This window comes from Apostichopus japonicus, chromosome 2 (genome assembly GCF_037975245.1).
Source record: "Apostichopus japonicus isolate 1M-3 chromosome 2, ASM3797524v1, whole genome shotgun sequence".
In the NCBI taxonomy this organism is placed as follows: domain Eukaryota; kingdom Metazoa; phylum Echinodermata; class Holothuroidea; order Aspidochirotida; family Stichopodidae; genus Apostichopus; species Apostichopus japonicus.
In genome coordinates this window covers 31,713,125-31,733,198 of record NC_092562.1, presented here as the reverse complement: position 1 = coordinate 31,733,198, position 20,074 = coordinate 31,713,125, and the positions used below count along the sequence as shown (strand labels likewise).

At 41.0% G+C, this 20,074-nt stretch overlaps 2 protein-coding genes across 5 annotated transcripts in view; one reads left to right on the top strand and one right to left on the bottom strand.

Moving 5' to 3' along the window:
• Nucleotides 1-13,228, bottom strand: part of LOC139956844 (uncharacterized) — a 64,148-nt gene extending 50,920 nt beyond the window's left edge. For 2 of the 4 annotated variants that reach the window (XM_071955233.1, XM_071955234.1), the window contains exons 1-23: nt 10,139-10,268; nt 8,786-8,989; nt 7,866-8,063; nt 7,440-7,730; nt 7,099-7,296; nt 6,764-6,964; nt 6,196-6,477; nt 5,887-6,072; nt 5,521-5,718; nt 5,095-5,385; nt 4,749-4,946; nt 4,414-4,614; nt 3,871-4,152; nt 3,561-3,746; nt 3,182-3,379; nt 2,756-3,046; nt 2,410-2,607; nt 2,075-2,275; nt 1,532-1,813; nt 1,222-1,407; nt 843-1,040; nt 417-707; nt 71-268 (exon numbers count right to left, since the gene is read on the bottom strand). In XM_071955233.1, the coding sequence (XP_071811334.1) occupies nt 71-268; nt 417-707; nt 843-1,040; nt 1,222-1,407; nt 1,532-1,813; nt 2,075-2,275; nt 2,410-2,607; nt 2,756-3,046; nt 3,182-3,379; nt 3,561-3,746; nt 3,871-4,152; nt 4,414-4,614; nt 4,749-4,946; nt 5,095-5,385; nt 5,521-5,718; nt 5,887-6,072; nt 6,196-6,477; nt 6,764-6,964; nt 7,099-7,296; nt 7,440-7,730; nt 7,866-8,063; nt 8,786-8,989; nt 10,139-10,253 (5,074 nt within the window). In that variant the 5' untranslated portion in view covers nt 10,254-10,268. Of the gene's footprint in view, nt 1-70; nt 269-416; nt 708-842; nt 1,041-1,221; nt 1,408-1,531; nt 1,814-2,074; nt 2,276-2,409; nt 2,608-2,755; nt 3,047-3,181; nt 3,380-3,560; nt 3,747-3,870; nt 4,153-4,413; nt 4,615-4,748; nt 4,947-5,094; nt 5,386-5,520; nt 5,719-5,886; nt 6,073-6,195; nt 6,478-6,763; nt 6,965-7,098; nt 7,297-7,439; nt 7,731-7,865; nt 8,064-8,236; nt 8,394-8,785; nt 8,990-10,138; nt 10,269-12,929 lie in introns of those variants that run through there. The other 2 variants (XM_071955235.1, XM_071955237.1) reach the window with 2 other exon arrangements.
• A 1,980-nt stretch (nt 13,229-15,208) lies between these two features.
• LOC139956890 (excitatory amino acid transporter 1-like) overlaps nt 15,209-20,074 on the top strand; it is a 65,836-nt gene continuing 60,970 nt past the window's right edge. Inside the window, exon 1 of the mRNA XM_071955238.1 lies at nt 15,209-15,894. Coding sequence (XP_071811339.1) covers nt 15,532-15,894 — 363 coding nt within the window. The 5' untranslated portion in view covers nt 15,209-15,531. The remainder of the gene's footprint in view (nt 15,895-20,074) is intronic.

Below are 20,074 nucleotides of genomic sequence, written 5' to 3'. Positions count from 1 at the left end.
TCATCAACACTTACATTAATGTCTTAATGAATTACATAAACATTAATACTCAAATAGAAAATTTACTCACCAATCCACCAATTCTGACTATTCATCAATTCAGCTGTTCTACCCACAAGATAATCGAGCTCTTTCTCTGTGTCAATGATGGCAAGATCTCCTTCAGGATCTGACAGACAGCTTCTTCGAGCCACATCGTACGTTCTTCCTTCGCTGAAGAAGAAATAACAGCCTCCAATAGGAGAGGTCTCGTATCCATCAGGACAACCTGAAAAGAAGAAAGGTCAAAGATCACATGTATGAAGTGATTACATCCACTCCAGATTTTTTTAATCAAATACTGCTTTAGCTTCCAAAGATCGTACCAATATCAGTGCTTCTTTCTACAGCTACAGTAATAATAACACTTTACTGACCTGTTGACACATTCACAAAGCCAACTTCAGGTAACTGTCTGTCAATTTGTAACCCAGCAACAGTGACTTGGTAGGTGGAGTTGTTTTCCAGGCCATCTGCTACCAGGCTGTTGGTAGCACCTCCATGTGCATAGAATGCTTTCACAATCTCAGTTTCAATGTTCCTAAGACGGATGGTGTAACCAAAGACATCACAGTTGACCTCCGACACTTTCCAGTTCACTGTGACAGAATATTGTGTTCTGGTGTTGGCTGTGACTTCCTCAGCATTGGCATCATCTCTGGAGAACCCTATCAAAGAATGAAGCAAGTTGTCTGGTTTGTAGACATTCAAGTGACTCATTAAATCATGTCTTTACAGATACCAAGTTTTAGCAATGCTCCGATCATATTGAGGAATCAAGAGCATGAACTCAATAATCTTACCTTTGGGAGAGATCTCACATACGTAACGGAAACCCTGGTCACAAACATAGTCTGACAGGAGTCCACTGCTCTCCAAAGCACCACAATCTTCATCATAGCCTGTTGGCTGATCTGGACCCCACAGAGCTTCCTGCCATGATTCTGCATCCTGACAGTCTGCCCACGTCCAGTGCCCTTCTGTGGCTCTATCAAAATAGCCTGTAAAATGTCAAAGATCCAATCTGTTATGAAACCACCCAAACCTGCTTCCCTAGCTTACTATATTTTACTTGAATGGATATGAAGCAACTATAATACTAACAAAAATACTAAAAATCAACCCTCATCAACTCTAAAGGACCTCGAATTATCTCTAAAGAGTTTCTTTTATTATGCTGACCTATCCATCTGGGTCCTCCAACTACCCTTTCCACCAGGTAATCAAGTTCTTCCTGGTTATTGATGATGGCAAGATCTCCATTTGGATCACTCAAACAGGAACCCCTAGCTCCTTGGTAGGACGTTCTGCCGTTGGAGAAATAGTAGCAACTTCCAGAAGGGCTTGCTTCATACAGGTAAGGACAAACTGTCAGATTGAAACAAAAACAGAGGAAGGTGTCAATATAGTTACCATCAAACTAACAAATTTAAACAACCTAATGTTAAATATTTCAAAAGAGCAATTAAAGGGACAAATGTTTCCCTCATACCTGCTACAGGACCGACTTCAGGCAATTCTCGCTCAGTCTGCAGAGCAGCAACGCTGATGTCGTAGATGACCCCTTCTTCCAGCTCCTGGAGAGTCACTTCTGTAGCATCTCCGCCATAAACAGTGGCCATAGATCTAATCCCAGTGTTCCTGGAGGTGTAATAGATGTTGTATCCAAATACATCACAATTAAACTCAGAATTCTCCCAAGTGACGTTGGTCTCAGTGTAGGATATCGGAAGAGCAGCCACATTATGTACATTAGCATCGTCTCTGGAGAAACCTGCAAAGAAAAAGATAGTACTGATCTTAATACTTTCTTACATCTAACTGTAATCCAGAGTGTCAGCATTATAAAGTTCTTTATACAATTAATGAACCCAGCCAGATCTTTCTTACTGATATATAAGATCTAAGATCTTAATCTCAATTGGAGCACTAAAGAAGAAAACAAGGTTCAAAGAGCCTTAGTATTCCATGACATTCTGCCTCTTTCAAGTTTCCAGGCTGCCAAAGCAATGAAATTAAGCAGAATGAAACTTACCCTTTGTGGTTAGCTCACAGACGTACGGGAGGAACACATCACAGACATTATCATAGAGCTGGCTGGTGTTGGGTGAGAGAGCTCCACAGTCTTCCACTCCATTTCCTGGTTCTCCATCAGCCCACAAGCTATTTTGCCATTCACTCTCTGGGGTACAGTCAGCCCACATCCAACTGCCTTCCACAGAAATATCAAAGAAACCTGTTTCAAGAGATAATTATAGAACCATGGTCAGTAACAGTTTTAAATGCAACATGCATTTGCATCATCAACACTTACATTAATGTCTTAATGAATTTCACAGACATTAATACTCAACTAGAACATTTACTCACCAATCCACCAATTCTGACTATTCATCAATTCAGCTGTTCTACCCACAAGATAATCGAGCTCTTCCTGTGTGTCAATGATGGCAAGATCTCCTTCAGGATCTGACAGACAGCTTCTTCGAGCCACATCGTACGTTCTTCCTTCGCTGAAGAAGAAATAACAGCCTCCAGTAGGAGAGGTCTCGTATCCATCAGGACAACCTGAAAAGAAGAAAGGTCAAAGACCAGATGTATCAAGTGATTAAATCCACTCCAGATTTTTTAAATCAAATACTGCTTTAGCTTTCAAAGATCGTACCAACATCAGTGCTTCTTTCTACAGCTACATAATATATAACACTTTACTGACCTGTTGACACATTCACAAAGCCAACTTCAGGTAACTGTCTGTCAATTTGTAACCCAGCAACAGTGACTTGGTAGGTGGAGTCTCTTTCCAGGCTATCTGCTACCAGGCTGTTGGTAGCACCTCCATGTGCATAGAATGCTTTCACAATCTCAGTTTCAATGTTCCTAAGACGGATGGTGTAACCAAAGACATCACAGTTGACCTCCGACACTTTCCAGTTCACTGTGACAGAATATTGTGTTCTGGTTTTGGCTGTGACTTCCTCAGCATTGGCATCATCTCTGGAGAACCCTATCAAAGAATGAAGCAAGTTGTCTGGTTTGTAGACATTCAAGTGACTCATTAAATCATGTCTTTACAGATACCAAGTTTTAGCAATGCTCTGATCATATTGAGGAATCAAGAGCATGAACTCAGTAATCTTACCTTTGGGAGAGATCTCACATACGTAACGGAAACCCTGGTCACAAACATAGTCTGACAGGAGTCCACTGCTCTCCAAAGCACCACAATCTTCATCATAGCCTGTTGGCTGATCTGGACCCCACAGAGCTTCCTGCCATGATTCTGCATCCTGACAGTCTGCCCACGTCCAGTGCCCTTCTGTGGCTCTATCAAAATAGCCTGTAAAATGTCAAAGATCCAATCTGTTATGAAACCACCCAAACCTGCTTCCCTAGCTTACTATATTTTACTTGAATGGATATGAAGCAACTATAATACTAACAAAAATACTAAAAATCAACCCTCATCAACTCTAAAGGACCTCGAATTATCTCTAAAGAGTTTCTTTTATTATGCTGACCTATCCATCTGGGTCCTCCAACTACCCTTTCCACCAGGTAATCAAGTTCTTCCTGGTTATTGATGATGGCAAGATCTCCATTTGGATCACTCAAACAGGAACCCCTAGCTCCTTGGTAGGACGTTCTGCCGTTGGAGAAATAGTAGCAACTTCCAGAAGGGCTTGCTTCATACAGGTAAGGACAAACTGTCAGATTGAAACAAAAACAGAGGAAGGTGTCAATATAGTTACCATCAAACTAACAAATTTAAACAACCTAATGTTAAATATTTCAAAAGAGCAATTAAAGGGACAAATGTTTCCCTCATACCTGCTACAGGACCGACTTCAGGCAATTCTCGCTCAGTCTGCAGAGCAGCAACGCTGATGTCGTAGATGACCCCTTCTTCCAGCTCCTGGAGAGTCACTTCTGTAGCATCTCCGCCATAAACAGTGGCCATAGATCTAATCCCAGTGTTCCTGGAGGTGTAATAGATGTTGTATCCAAATACATCACAATTAAACTCAGAATTCTCCCAAGTGACGTTGGTCTCAGTGTAGGATATCGGAAGAGCAGCCACATTATGTACATTAGCATCGTCTCTGGAGAAACCTGCAAAGAAAAAGATAGTACTGATCTTAATACTTTCTTACATCTAACTGTAATCCAGAGTGTCAGCATTATAAAGTTCTTTATACAATTAATGAACCCAGCCAGATCTTTCTTACTGATATATAAGATCTAAGATCTTAATCTCAATTGGAGCACTAAAGAAGAAAACAAGGTTCAAAGAGCCTTAGTATTCCATGACATTCTGCCTCTTTCAAGTTTCCAGGCTGCCAAAGCAATGAAATTAAGCAGAATGAAACTTACCCTTTGTGGTTAGCTCACAGACGTACGGGAGGAACACATCACAGACATTATCATAGAGCTGGCTGGTGTTGGGTGAGAGAGCTCCACAGTCTTCCACTCCATTTCCTGGTTCTCCATCAGCCCACAAGCTATTTTGCCATTCACTCTCTGGGGTACAGTCAGCCCACATCCAACTGCCTTCCACAGAAATATCAAAGAAACCTGTTTCAAGAGATAATTATAGAACCATGGTCAGTAACAGTTTTAAATGCAACATGCATTTGCATCATCAACACTTACATTAATGTCTTAATGAATTTCACAGACATTAATACTCAACTAGAACATTTACTCACCAATCCACCAATTCTGACTATTCATCAATTCAGCTGTTCTACCCACAAGATAATCGAGCTCTTCCTGTGTGTCAATGATGGCAAGATCTCCTTCAGGATCTGACAGACAGCTTCTTCGAGCCACATCGTACGTTCTTCCTTCGCTGAAGAAGAAATAACAGCCTCCAGTAGGAGAGGTCTCGTATCCATCAGGACAACCTGAAAAGAAGAAAGGTCAAAGACCAGATGTATCAAGTGATTAAATCCACTCCAGATTTTTTAAATCAAATACTGCTTTAGCTTTCAAAGATCGTACCAACATCAGTGCTTCTTTCTACAGCTACATAATATATAACACTTTACTGACCTGTTGACACATTCACAAAGCCAACTTCAGGTAACTGTCTGTCAATTTGTAACCCAGCAACAGTGACTTGGTAGGTGGAGTCTCTTTCCAGGCTATCTGCTACCAGGCTGTTGGTAGCACCTCCATGTGCATAGAATGCTTTCACAATCTCAGTTTCAATGTTCCTAAGACGGATGGTGTAACCAAAGACATCACAGTTGACCTCCGACACTTTCCAGTTCACTGTGACAGAATATTGTGTTCTGGTTTTGGCTGTGACTTCCTCAGCATTGGCATCATCTCTGGAGAACCCTATCAAAGAATGAAGCAAGTTGTCTGGTTTGTAGACATTCAAGTGACTCATTAAATCATGTCTTTACAGATACCAAGTTTTAGCAATGCTCCGATCATATTGAGGAATCAAGAGCATGAACTCAGTAATCTTACCTTTGGGAGAGATCTCACATACGTAACGGAAACCCTGGTCACAAACATAGTCTGACAGGAGTCCACTGCTCTCCAAAGCACCACAATCTTCATCATAGCCTGTTGGCTGATCTGGACCCCACAGAGCTTCCTGCCATGATTCTGCATCCTGACAGTCTGCCCACGTCCAGTGCCCTTCTGTGGCTCTATCAAAATAGCCTGTAAAATGTCAATAATCCAATCTGTTATCAAACCACCCAAACCTGCTTCCCTAGCTTACTATATTTTACTTGAATGGATATGAAGCAACTATAATACTAACAAAAATACTAGAAATCTTTCCTCATCAACTAATTATCTCTAAAGAGTTTCTTTCATTATGCTGACCTATCCATCTGGGTCCTCCAACTACCCTTTCCACCAGGTAATCAAGTTCATCCTGGTTATTGATGATGGCAAGATCTCCATTTGGATCACTCAAACAGGATCCCCTAGCTCCTTGGTAGGAGGTTCTGCCGTTGGAGAAATAGTAGCAACTTCCAGATGGGCTTGCTTCATACAGGTAAGGACAAACTGTCAGATTGAAACAAAAACAGAGGAAGGTGTCAATATAGTTACCATCAAACTAACAAATTTAACAACCTAATGTTAAATATTTCAAAAGAGCAATGAAAGGGACAAATGTTTCCCTCATACCTGCTACAGGACCGACTTCAGGCAATTCTCGCTCAGTCTGCAGAGCAGCAACGCTGATGTCGTAGATGACCCCTTCTTCCAGCTCCTGGAGAGTCACTTCTGTAGCATCTCCGCCATAAACAGTGGCTATAGATCTAATCCCAGTGTTCCTGGAGGTGTAATAGATGTTGTATCCAAATACATCACAATTAAACTCAGAATTCTCCCAAGTGACGTTGGTCTCAGTGTAGGATATCGGAAGAGCAGCTACATTATGTACATTAGCATCATCTCTGGAGAAACCTGCAAAGAGAAAGATAGTACTGATCTTAAATACTTTCTTTCATCTAACTGTAATCCAGAGCGTCAGCATTATAAAGTTCTTTATACAATTAATGAAACCAGCCAGATCTTTCTTACTGATGTATAAGGCCAATGGAAACATTCACAAAAAGATGCAAGATCTTAAACTCCAATTGGAGCACTGAAGAAAAGACAAAATTCAAAGAGCCTTAGTATTCTATGACGCTTTGCCTCTTTCAAGTTCCCAGGCTGCCATAGCAAAGAAATTAAGCAGAATGAAACTTACCCTTTGTGGTTAGCTCACAGACGTACGGGAGGAACACATCACAGACATTATCATAGAGCTGGCTGGTGTTGGGTGAGAGAGCTCCACAGTCTTCCACTCCATTTCCTGGTTCTCCATCAGCCCACAAGCTATTTTGCCATTCACTCTCTGGGGTACAGTCAGCCCACATCCAACTGCCTTCCACAGAAATATCAAAGAAACCTGTTTCAAGAGATAATTATAGAACCATGGTCAGCAACAGTTTTGAATTTGACATGTATTTGCATCATCAACACTTACATTAATGTCTTAATGAATTACATAAACATTAATACTCAAATAGAACATTTACTCACCAATCCACCAACTCTGACTATTCATCAATTCAGCTGTTCTACCCACAAGATAATTGAGCTCTGCCTCTGTGTCAATGATGGCAAGATCTCCTTCAGGATCCGACAGACAGCTTCTTCGAGCCACATCGTACGTTCTTCCTTCGCTGAAGAAGAAATAACAGCCTCCAATAGGAGAGGTCTCGTATCCATCAGGACAACCTGAAAAGAAGAAAGGTCAAAGACCAGATGTATCAAGTGTTTAAATCCATCCCAGATTTTTTTAATCAAATACTGCTTTAGCTTCCAAAGATCGTACCAATTTCAGTGCTTATTTCTACAGCTAAAAATAACACTTTACTGACCTGTTGACACATTCACAAAGCCAACTTCAGGTAACTGTCTGTCAATTTGTAACCCAGCAACAGTGACCTGGTAGGTGGAGTTGTTTTCCAGGCCATCTGCTACCAGGCTGTTGGTAGCACCTCCATGTGCATAGAATGCTTTCACAATCTCAGTTTCAATGTTCCTAAGACGGATGGTGTAACCAAAGACATCACAGTTGACCTCCGACACTTTCCAGTTCACTGTGACAGAATATTGTGTTCTGGTTTTGGCTGTGACTTCCTCAGCATTGGCATCATCTCTGGAGAACCCTATCAAAGAATGAAGCAAGTTGTCTGGTTTGTAGACATTCAAGTGACTCATTAAATCATGTCTTTACAGATACCAAGTTTTAGCAATGCTCCGATCATATTGAGGAATCAAGAGCATGAACTCAGTAATCTTACCTTTGGGAGAGATCTCACATACGTAACGGAAACCCTGGTCACAAACATAGTCTGACAGGAGTCCACTGCTCTCCAAAGCACCACAATCTTCATCATAGCCTGTTGGCTGATCTGGACCCCACAGAGCTTCCTGCCATGATTCTGCATCCTGACAGTCTGCCCACGTCCAGTGCCCTTCTGTGGCTCTATCAAAATAGCCTGTAAAATGTTAATAATCAAATCTGTTATCAAATCACCCAAACATAACTTCTCTAGCATACCAACATTTTACTTGAATGGAGATGTAGCAACTATGATACTAGTAAAAATCAACCGTCATCAACTCTTAAGGACATTAACTTATCTCTAAAGAGTTCTTTCATTATGCTGACCTATCCATCTGGGTCCTTCAATGATTCTTTCCACCAGGTAATCAAGTTCATCCTGGTTATTGATGATGGCAAGACCTCCATTTGGATCACTCAAACAGGAGCCCCTAGCTCTCCAAAGCACCACAATCTTCATCATAGCCATAACCAACACACTTTGATGAGAACCATGCATGAGCTAAACAAAACCATCACTTTGATGGAAACCATGAGTTAATCAAAGCCATCACACTTGATGGGAACCATGAGTTAAACAAAATCACCACACTTTGAAATTGCAAAAGCAACTCAATTCGTTGCAAAGTGAAATTAACAATGCACACATTAGTCAGTATACTGCATAAAAAGCTTGTAAAACTTGCCATACAGTTAGTGGAACTATGTGATGATGACAGTGAAATACAGCCAAAAATGCATCCATTATAAAATGTAAGGATCTGGACAGAAATTTATGACTCTCCCTTTTTTGTTTCTTCTGGATGTCAAATCTCATTCTCTGATATTTGTTGCTGCAAGTGAATTAAGATAAGACACCACAACATTTACACTTACCAATCCAGAGGCTATCATTGTCGGTAAAATTTAACTCCTGTGTCTTATTCAGGAGAAATTCCAACTCCCCTGGGGAGTCAATAATCACCAGGTCACTGTCATTTGCGGCCAAACAGGAACTTCTTGCTGCAGCAAATGAAACTGGGCTTTGATGAAAGGAGTAGCACCGGTTGTCAAATCCAACTTCATAGCCATCTGGACATCCTATAGAAGTGCAAGTGTGGGAGCAAAGGTACATGTAGTTCTAGTAAAAAGGTTTGAACCAAACTAAACAGAGAGGGTTTAATTTTACAGAACCCACCTGACACACATTTTGAAACACTGCAGGCTTCCGCATAAATGTAGGCCAAACGTAAACACACATACAAATGCGTGCATTTCCACTGTTCAAGCAGCCAGCCATTGTACTACATTTGTAAGTAAATTTATGATAGTGTTAAACTCAGTAGATCATGACTATAACTAGCTCAGCTAATATGATCTTGCATCTCCTAGAGTGTGATTTGTCATGATGTCATGCCAGTGGCCACCAGGAATTATTCAATGAAAGGCAACCTTGGTTGATTACATAATATATGGTCCTATACACGAACTTAGCAAGTCCCCTAAATTCACTTACTGTGTTATACATATATAGCTCCACTGATTGACACTGTAGTTGCAGTGTTCGTTAGTCAAATTATTACCACTTTTTCAATCGCAACTTAAACTTATAAAGCCTTAATGGAAACGGCTGGAATTGCCACAGTGAAACAACCAAACATCAATTTTGTGTTTTGAGACGTTTTTGCCAACTCTGACATTTACCGTAATGTTGAATAATATTCAACACACTGAAAGCATGCATGAATTTAGGGAAATTTTGTCATTGCTTGGAGTTGTTTAACTCCCAACCTAAACAAGTATAATTTCTCTATTTAAGGTGGAATTTAGTCAAACAATCAATGAAATCACATAGCTGAAGGATAAAAGTAAACCACTCACAAAATCAGCATGACTATCATTACTGCCAGTGCTACTTAGTATTGCTAGGCCTAGGCCTAGTCTGCCTATAGCCCAGTATATATAAGAGGCCAACATACTTGACGCCTGTGTTGATGCTTAATGGAATAGTAATCATGTCCTACACTGGACTAACTAAAGGCATAGTTGGACCAAGTAAGGAAAGGCCCTAGGCCTAGGCTTGACTTGGTTACAATCAAGAATCGGCTAGGCCTAGGCTATATGCCATAATTACATTTTGCAGGCTAGCCTTACTAACTTAATCAGGTTTGTTACTGAATGTGAGTCTTAGCCCAGGCTGTCGTGCACCGTTAAACCGTAATTGACAATTCCCTTCCCTCATATATTTACGCAAAAGTGGACCTGAGACTGAGAGGCTGAGATAGTGAGAAGTAGAGGAAGTCCCACTCGATAGACTATCGATGGGCTTACTGGTAACTAACGTTACGTTATAGTTTGTACACATAGAAATTACATCACACTATTAACCCTGCAGACGACAGTGGATGCGAGAATCGAGTTTACCGGGGTCCTGTGCTATGGAACGCCATCTGTATTAAACGATGTTTATTTCTTTCTTTCTTCTTCTTTTTTATTTTTCTTTCTTTCTTTTGTCTTTAGATTTGATTATTTTGGTACTATACATTTTTTATGAACCCAATTCATACAGTTCAGAAAGAGCGAAGGGAGTGGTATCCAGAAGACTGCCAAGCAGCTCTGAACCAGTATCGGATTTGGGAATACTCACCGTGTCCCTTCCTCCCCTCCCCCTCCCCGCCCACCTTTCCCCTAACCCATCGCCACAACAGGTCAGCTTTCATTTCTAACGAAATAGCAAGTCAGTTTCCTGCTTCAGCCTTTCGTGAGTTTTGTTTTCTTGTACCTAACTTGTCTACATATCAGTGGCGGATCCAGGATTTCGCCGAAGGGGGGGCCCAGATGGGAAATGCCTAATCGTCGTCCTGGGGGACGGGTCTAAGGGGAGTGGGTGCCCCCCTCCCCTTTGGGAAAATTTCACAAAATATGGAGGTCCTCGGTGCAATCTGGTGCTACTTTTCGTGAAAGTTTGGAGTAAAATTTATTTCCAATTATTCATGTATTCATGGTTTGCCGGGCATATATTTGCAATTTCGAGCAATGAGCTGGGATTTACGTCTTTGGGGAGTAGGTGGTGATGCAAACTACTTTTTACCAGGCTACTCCAGGCCATTTCATCTTGGATGCCCCCTTCCAGATGGAGACTATTGATGCAGTCAGAGTGCCCCTCTCACCTTCACTTTATCAGAATGATGGTGTACTCTTTTTGCAAATTTAATTTACAAAAAATTACACGCACAGTGGCGTAGCTAGGATTTTTTGAGTGGGGGCCATGGGGGCTGTTCTTTCTTGTGGGGGGGGGCGGAGTTTGCTATCTAAGCGGAGCGCCACCTTGGTTGGCGCGGAGCGTACAGAGAAAATTTGAGATTTCAGCACCCCCCAGATCGCAGGAGATGGCACCTGTGAGGCAAAATAGCAACCAAAAAGATGTGCAACTTTGGTGACAGAAATGCAAAAAAAGTTTTTTCTCTTTCATGCTGACTGGCCTTGCCAACTCAGCCAGACTTTTAACTTGAGGGAAGTTGGCATCATTTGTCGTTTCAAGCTGTCAAGGCCTTTCTCCCAACTCAAACCCCTGTGGGCTACCGGTAGATTTGCAGGATATGCCCACATGTGGACTTAAATAGCATTAGAGGAAGGGGGTGGAAGACTAACACGCATCGATGTTTCGGTAATGGTCCACATTGATGGCTCGGTGCTTATTAGGCCATTTATTGGGTTTCTTGAGGCAGCTGTCATCAGAATCTGGCTTTTTGTGCCAATCGATGACCGATAACATGTATTGGTATGTAAATTTCTTCTTCATATATCTAGCAACACTCTAAAAACAAATGAGTGGATTTCATTCCATTGGAGTGATCACTCGGCGCACTTCAAATTAAGAGTAAAATTTAACTCTATTGGAGTTAACCCTCACTCCTAATATGAGTGAATATAACTCTATTAGGAGTTAAGATTTACTCCAATGGAGTGGAAATTCACTCTTATACCGGAATGTGCTCAGTGATCACTCCCATGGAGTGAAATTCACCTATGTTTTTATCAGTACAGTACAGTGCATATCATCATAGACGTACGTACGTACTACGTACGTTCGTATATCAGACGCACTCGATACCCACGATACGATACGGTCCTGGAGAAACTATTTCCACTCATCATTTTTTAAGGCGATACAGTAGTGGGTATTGAACAGGCACAGCCGCATGTTTGCAGGAAATTCAGAATTCCCAATATTTTATATCTCTACCAGTAGTGAAAATCATGTTTCGACAGTTTCGTGGACATAAAAAGTTATTTTGTGGAATATTCAATGACATATCAGGGGCGGATGCAGGATTTGTGACAGGGGGGGGGGTCTGACCGGTCCAGCCGCGCCTGAACGTAAGACTATCTAAGCGGAGCGCCATCATCGGTTGGCGCGGAGCGTACAAGAAAATTTTTGGCTTTACAAACCCCCCAGATGGCCGGAAACGGCACTTCCCGAGTATTCTAAGCAGCATGTACCTAGCCTGAAAATATGGATCTCATGTCTGCAATTTCAGGCCCCCCGTAGCTACGCCACTGATCACGCAGGGGGCACTTTTCCTCGAACGCGGTAAAAAAAAAAAAAAAAAAAAAATCAGGATTTTCAAAAAGGGGGGGCCCGGGCCCCCCGGGCCCCCCCCTGGATCCGCCCCTGCATATATCAGTTGGCATATTATGGTAAACTAACGCAACTGCCAAAAGTTAGCTAACATATAGTTTGATAGCCTACATGCCAAAGGACAACTATCGAGAATTCTGAACATATCCTGCAGATGGCTACAAATATGTGGACGACCTGTCGCGTTGTAATGCCATGGGAAAGGCGAAGGTCGGGTGTGGGGCGGGGATAGGGAACTACCAACTGGATCCGAGAAAAATGGTAAGTATTTTGTAACAATCTCTTTTTAAGCAACCTGTATCCGTGACTAATGGTGGTACATTCATTGTTTTTCACCGGAAAGACAGACATATGATGTTAGATAACATTTAAAAGAAAACCAAAGATATTACTCTTTACCTTCTTGGCCAGCTGCAGTCTCCAGAATAATTCCGAGGAAAGGTAAGACAATAACTGGTAGTAGACAGAGTTTCATCTCCGTGTCTTTTATAGTTCCTCTTCCAGGTTGGAACTCTCAACAAACTTATACAAATGTTTTTATACTGTAAAGAAAATCAATTTTCAGAAAACATCATTACATGTCATTGTAATAATAATCTTTATCCCAAGAATTCAAGCTCTTTTTTAAAAGTTAGTAATGGTGAGAAATAAAGTTCATTTCGGTCCCGAGATCGTCTCTTGTACACAGTGTTGAGTATATATCGAGGATGAATAGATTAAGAGAGCGTGTGAAGTCTACACCTATAATAGTTTACACAACTTTTCACCAGGGTCAAACTTCGTATTGACTTACCTTATCTCTGAGTCTCAAAGTTAAGTCTGAATTCTTTGCTGAGTTAAGCTAATAAAAGGAAATGGAATACCAATCGTCAATAAAACCGTTGCATTTGTCTTATAAGTTATGGAGTGAACTGATTGAATAATAGATTATTTTTTGTCACAAATAAATAAACTGGTCCGTGACGTATAGCTGAACTAAACAAGGAACTGGACGGTTGTATCACCTTTGTTGTTGTTGTTGTTGTTATAGACACTATTTCCTTACTTCGACTTCAAATACATGTGCATCCTCCCAACCTTACTCGTCATGGCCAAGCCACCCCCCCCCACCCTTCTACTTTCTCTTCTCCCCACTGGCCCTCTCTCAGTTCTCTGTGGAAGGCCATGGCTGCCATCATGATACTATAGACATTTGTATCTCAGCTGGAGTACATAAAGATCAGATCGATCTTTTGTTTTATGAGTTTATTTTTTTTTACTTTGTTGAAGCTTTAGTACACAGATATGATGGAACGAACAAACAATTAAGTCATAAAGTGATCATTTATCACAGTTAGTATCATGGATAACGTTGTTGGGCTCTAGATACAAACACAAACGACATACATAGTGGCAACGTGGAGTTTCGTCGCAAATCGATGTTTATCGGCGAAAAACCTGATTTGAAACTGCTGATAGAGGTATGGCTTCGACTTCTGATGGTAACTTGTTCACAACAACGGTCCGACATGGCTATATATATATATATATATATATATATATATATAGAGGCCTATATATATATATATATATATATATATATATAAATATATATATATATATATATATTATATATATATATACATATATATATATATATATATATATATATATTGTATGGTGTATAGAGTCATGCACCTTCAATGGCCATATAAAGCCGGGGGGAGGATGTTCGTTGGTGACATCACTGGGGGTGGGGTGATGGGAGCTCGGGGTCTCTGCCGATGACGACAAGAATAATTGACACGTTGGTTTTAGTACTAGTCCATGTATTATACCTGCTAGCGTGTTCTCTGACACCGACTAGCGAGCTCTCATAGAGCTATTAAAGAAACAACTTCAAATGTGCTCCAAAAGCAGACAAAAACGTGGTTAAAGGTAAATAGGAATCTTCGATGTGTTGAGTTAACTAGTGAAGTAACATAGTGTCTTAGAACAATGGATTTCAAGGCTACCCCACGCCCTGAAGGGTCTCCTAATATGAACGGAAGGGTTTGACCAGTTCCGGTGTCCAAATTCTAAGGCAGGCCAGCTATGCCAAAAGGGCATGACTCTACATCTATGGATAGATTTTTGTTCGGTTCAATTGCATTGTGCAACGCTACAGTGAATAAAATAAATAATAATAAACGAAATCTCCATTCGATAATATCGCGAGCAGAAACCTGAACATACATATGAAAACCCTGTTTGAACCACCTTTATTAAGCCGTAACTATTATTTCAGTTCCATCTAATTAATAACATGTTATCACGTCGTCATAGAAAGATCACTCACTGAATAGCACACTCAAACTATCAATTAACCAGCTAAGGATAATAAATGTCAGCTGCATACCTCTTTACCTTGGGTGATACCAAGCGTTTTTACGCACACTGTCACAGTGAAATTTTCTTAATGTTTTCCTTTCGTTATCTTTCGATTATCCTTTTCCTAAGTTTTACGCCAAGATATCTTTATATATTCTGGTCCATTATTGTCATCAATCAGCACACCTAGAATACGGGTAGCCTACTCTACGTTGAATGAATTGCCTTACCATCATGGCTTACTTGTGTCAGGCATACGTTAGTTATAGATCGCCCTCTATTTTTTAACCCAAAGTGACTTGCTAGTGACTTTCTTTAAACAAATTTCTCCGATTCGCGCGTTGTAAGTTGATCTGGTTTTATTGGCAGGAGTGAAATCCGTAGCTGCAGCAGGTGTTGTGTTGTGTGAGACGTTCACTATAAGCTCTCACCATACTAATGTAGATTGTGAGAGAGCGAGGGTACATTAGTAGTGTCAGAGAGGACTTAGGGTTGGTTATCGGCGCACCAATTTGGCGACTTTGTCATTCGCAAGCTTAAAGTGTTGTTACACGGTACTGTGATATTACGGATATTAATATAGCCTGCTTAAAAGAGATCTTTTGAAGTCAGACCATATTTGGACCAGTACATATTTAAACCGAACTACAAGATGGCGGATGGACCCTTGGAAACCAACGGTAAGGATCAGTCGGAGAAAATAAGCATGGATCACGTGGACCACCAGGAGGAAGATGGCGCCGCGGCTGTGGTGGCTTCAGAGGCTATACCATTTTATACGAAGCTTATCTCGTTTTTACTTACAAATCTTCTGTTGGTATTACTCATGTCCTCCTTACTGCTGGGAATAACTGTTGGTTTTGGTGTTAGACTGATCTCTACTCGGAAATTTACAGACAGCGAAATAACCTACATCCTCTTCCCGGGAACTCTGTTTCTTAACATGTTGAGTATGATTATTATACCTCTGATAATCTCCAGCCTTATTGTCGGGATGGCGTCCCTTGACAAACAGGTGAGTTTAATAACTTGAGTTTGCTAACTTTTATAAAAGATCACTTGGTACTCGCTGCATATTCATGAGCGTGATATTCTCACACTTCGGAATAACATGATAGCAAAGTGCGCAAGAGATACAGATAAAACAATATAAGGGCCATTAGAAGGCCTTCCTCAGTTTGTCATCCTGTTACACAGCTTAAATCACCCGAATTTATTTGTACTATCTAGGTGACAGTAACCTTCAGAAAATTGTGAACAGGGGCGACGCCAGACAGAAGTGTGTGTTGGGGTATGGGGAGGGGGGGGGGGTGGGGGTGGGCGCAAAATAAAAAGAACAAAGCCCCGATCCCTAGGAAAATAAATATTTAAGCAAACAACTTTTGCATATACGAATTCATAACTTGCCTGTGTAAACCAGAGTAATATACTACATTAAACTTACTGAAAGATAAGTGTTTCAACTAAACGACGGGGAAAACAGCAATGTCACGAAAATATAATACAAGTGCTAGGTCAATGGTCTTGGTGTATAGTTGTTTAGTCTAGTTATACTTGTTACCTTGGCAACCAGTGGACTGGCGCTAGTGGCGAAGAGATTACAGTATGACCAAGTATTAAATCGTCTGCTGGGGTGAACATATTTAATATGGCCGGTACGTAGTAGGTAGTCAACATATTTGTGCCTAAACTGATCTGTACACATTGTACATTGGCGTCTGCCGATCGAGGGTAGGCAAACCCTATACACTGGTATTCTTTGAAACTAAATTATCGTTTTAGCCCCGGATATGTTTAAACTGGAGGTCGCAACCCATTCAAGGTTCGCCAAAAATTTTTGAAGGGATGTCATAAACTTCGGGAGATAAAACACATTTTCGATATTTGAAGCAAAAGGTGGGGGAACTCTTGAACATAAATTACTTCAAAAGTTGCCAACTATAGCAGCAGTTTACAACTGAGCCCATGAACTTTGTATACAAATTTCACAGATCGAACTTTCGTTGTTACCGATCAATGATATTTCCTAATATATCGTAAATCTTCGCAGTTTGGGTGTTCAATTCATAACGAATAACACCTCTAAGACGTACCTCATCACTCCAAATCCATCCTGTTAGGTATAGCTCTCCAGTGGCTTAGATGTTGGGTTGACAACTTAGCAATTTAGCAGATGTATAATGGCATGCGCTAAGGGTGGGGATTGGTTTAGGGCTATGGCCCTCACTTCCCATCGACAGTCAGGGAATTATTTACAGTTTTTTATTTATTATTTTGTGTTGAGACCTATTCACAAACCTTATTATAACCTATGCATCATTTGACGTCTAAGAGTTTATTTTTGATTGGGCGAGGGTGTTAGGGGGGCGAGGGTGTGGGGGATGCCGGAGGACTCCACGCACTACACCCGAGCCGATCCACTTCAACGAATGCAGGGCCAAGCCCCTTCTTCAGTAAATGTCTTTACCTAAATTGTTGGGGGAATTAAGACCCTCCTGTCGGCCCCACCTTTGAATCATGCGCTCTTCACTGAAGATGTATTTTGAGTATGTTGACCGTATTATAATTTAATTTATACTCACTCAAACATCCCTTTCTTGAATATTCTGTCTAGTACCGTACGTCGTAATTCAAAGGAAAGAACTTGTTCATCAGATAATCTTTCAATGTGTAGCAGGTTGCACCCGAGTTTTACTTTTGTTAAAACATTACATATGGTAAAAGCATCAATGAACGCCTTGGGCGAAGATTATAGCAAATGAATGTGGAATGTTACGGAACTCAACATTATTCTTCCACTGAAAGTTTGCATGGTGAGAAACTCAGCTACGACGTAGAAATTATCAGCTGATGGTGACAGATCCGCGGCATATAACCAATGGTAGGCCTATCTAATGTGTGCTCGAGGGTGGGAGGATAGTATAAAACTGATACGTTTTGTCTTGACAGGTATACCCCTTGGCAGCTATAATCTTGACTGGTATGCCCCTCGATTTAGCAACAATCAAACGACCCTTTCACGTGCACCCACATGCCAAATGAAAACAACTTGCTTTGTATTCATTGTATGTGTATGGTAGCCTCTGTACTCTGTACATACCGTAGGCTAAGTCTATATCTATATCTTTATCTATATATATATATATATATATATATGGTTGGTGAAGGTTCTCGGTGCCTTGGGTTGACCACTACCAGTTGATTTAGTTTCCCTAACCTCACCCCCAATACCCCCCCCCCCATTGATTTTTGTCGTCGCCACTGGACGTTTTTAAGTTATCTGAGCATGATCCTTACATTTCCACGTCCCTTTCGGTGAGTTATTGTTTAATCGCCCTGCATTAATGAGAGTAGCTGGATTATTCTTGTTATATCTGCAATTAAACATGTCAATCACGTGACAAAATATGAACTAAGTAAAGTAAATCAATTTAGAAGTATTTATCAAAGGGACAAGAAAGAAGATGTCTACATTCAGAGAAGAGTTAAGTTTCTACAGTCAAGACCTGAATGTGCAACTAAATGTTACGCGTGTGAATTCTCCTTGTACAACATAAGTACAATGGGTGGAGGACAAATGCCTACTGAAACTTAAGTCAGCCTATTCCACCAGGGAACTTGTGTTATGTGATTGCTGTGAACAAATGATGGTTTTCCATATTGTGAAATATGTTATAGCTGAATTGGCCCGTCTGTAAGTGATGTTGAATGTCATAAAATATCTCACTATATCTGGAGAATTGATCAATTGAATGTGACCTTAAGCGACTTGTCAGAACAAGAAAAAGCACATTCAGGATAGATTTACTTCCTGTAGGAAACGTCGTTGCTGAACTGTGAACATCTTACAGTGAATTGAATTTTGTCCGAGGGGTCCAAACTTTCTGTCAATGATTTTCTTTAACCTAAATGTAACTATACGTCATTAAATACTGACGTATAGTATGTAGTGAAATTGCACGCGGAAGATTGCACGCGCCGTGTAGGCTACTGTGCTATTGGATCATCCGTTTGTTATAGTGAACAGGTCTGAGTACAGTATGTGTAGATGACTTACACGTGGTCATTTCTGTTTAGCTGCGATCCCCTTCCCCCTCCCCCTGGATAAGAATGCTTGAACAGTTATCACCTATGAACCCAACAAGTCTTATCATGTTGAGGTTTATTGCGAGTCCCCCCCCCCACTATGGGGGCATTCCACATGTGTGGACTATCTCAAGTCATTAGCCCATTCAATCGGTACTTGCAGTAACGATCGCTACTCTACTTCTACAGTGCACCCACCATATACAGACTTTCGGACTCTAGTTAAGTCCATTTAAGCTAACCCACCATAGACAGAGTATCGGACTCTAGTCAAGTCCATTTATGCTAACCCACCATAGACAGACTATCGGACTCTAGTTAAGTCCATTTAAGCTAACCCACCATAGACAGACTATCGGACTCTAGTTAAGTCCATTTAAGCTAACCCACCATAGACAGACTATCGGAATCTAGTTAAGTCCATTTAAGCTAACCCACCATAGACTATCGGACTCTAGTTAAGTCCATTCAAGCTAACCCACCATAGACAGACTATCGGACTCTAGTTAAGTCCATTCATGCTAACCCACCATAGACAGACTATCGGACTCTAGTTAAGTCCATTCATGCTAACTCCACCATAAACAGACTATCGGACTCTAGTTAAGTCCATTCAAGCTAACCCACCATAGACAGACTATCGGACTCTAGTTAAGTCCATTCATGCTAACCCTAACCCACCATAGGCAGCCTATCGGACTCGAGTTAGTCCATTCAAGCTAACCCACCATAGACAGACTATCGGACTCTAGTTAAGTCCATTCATGCTAACCCACCATAGACAGACTATCGGACTCTAGTTAAGTCCATTCAAGCTAACCCACCATAGACAGACTATCGGAATCTAGTTAAGGCCATTCATGCTAACCCTAACCCACCATAGACAGCCTATCGGACTCGAGTTAGTCCATTCATGCTAACCCACCATAGACAGACTATCGGACTCTAGTTAAGTCCATTCAAGCTAACCCACCATAGACAGACTATCGGACTTTAGTTAAGGCCATTCATGCTAACCCTAACCCACCATAGACAGCCTATCGGACTCTAGTTAAGTCCATTCAAGCTAACCCACCATAGACAGACTATCGGAATCTAGTTAAGTCCAT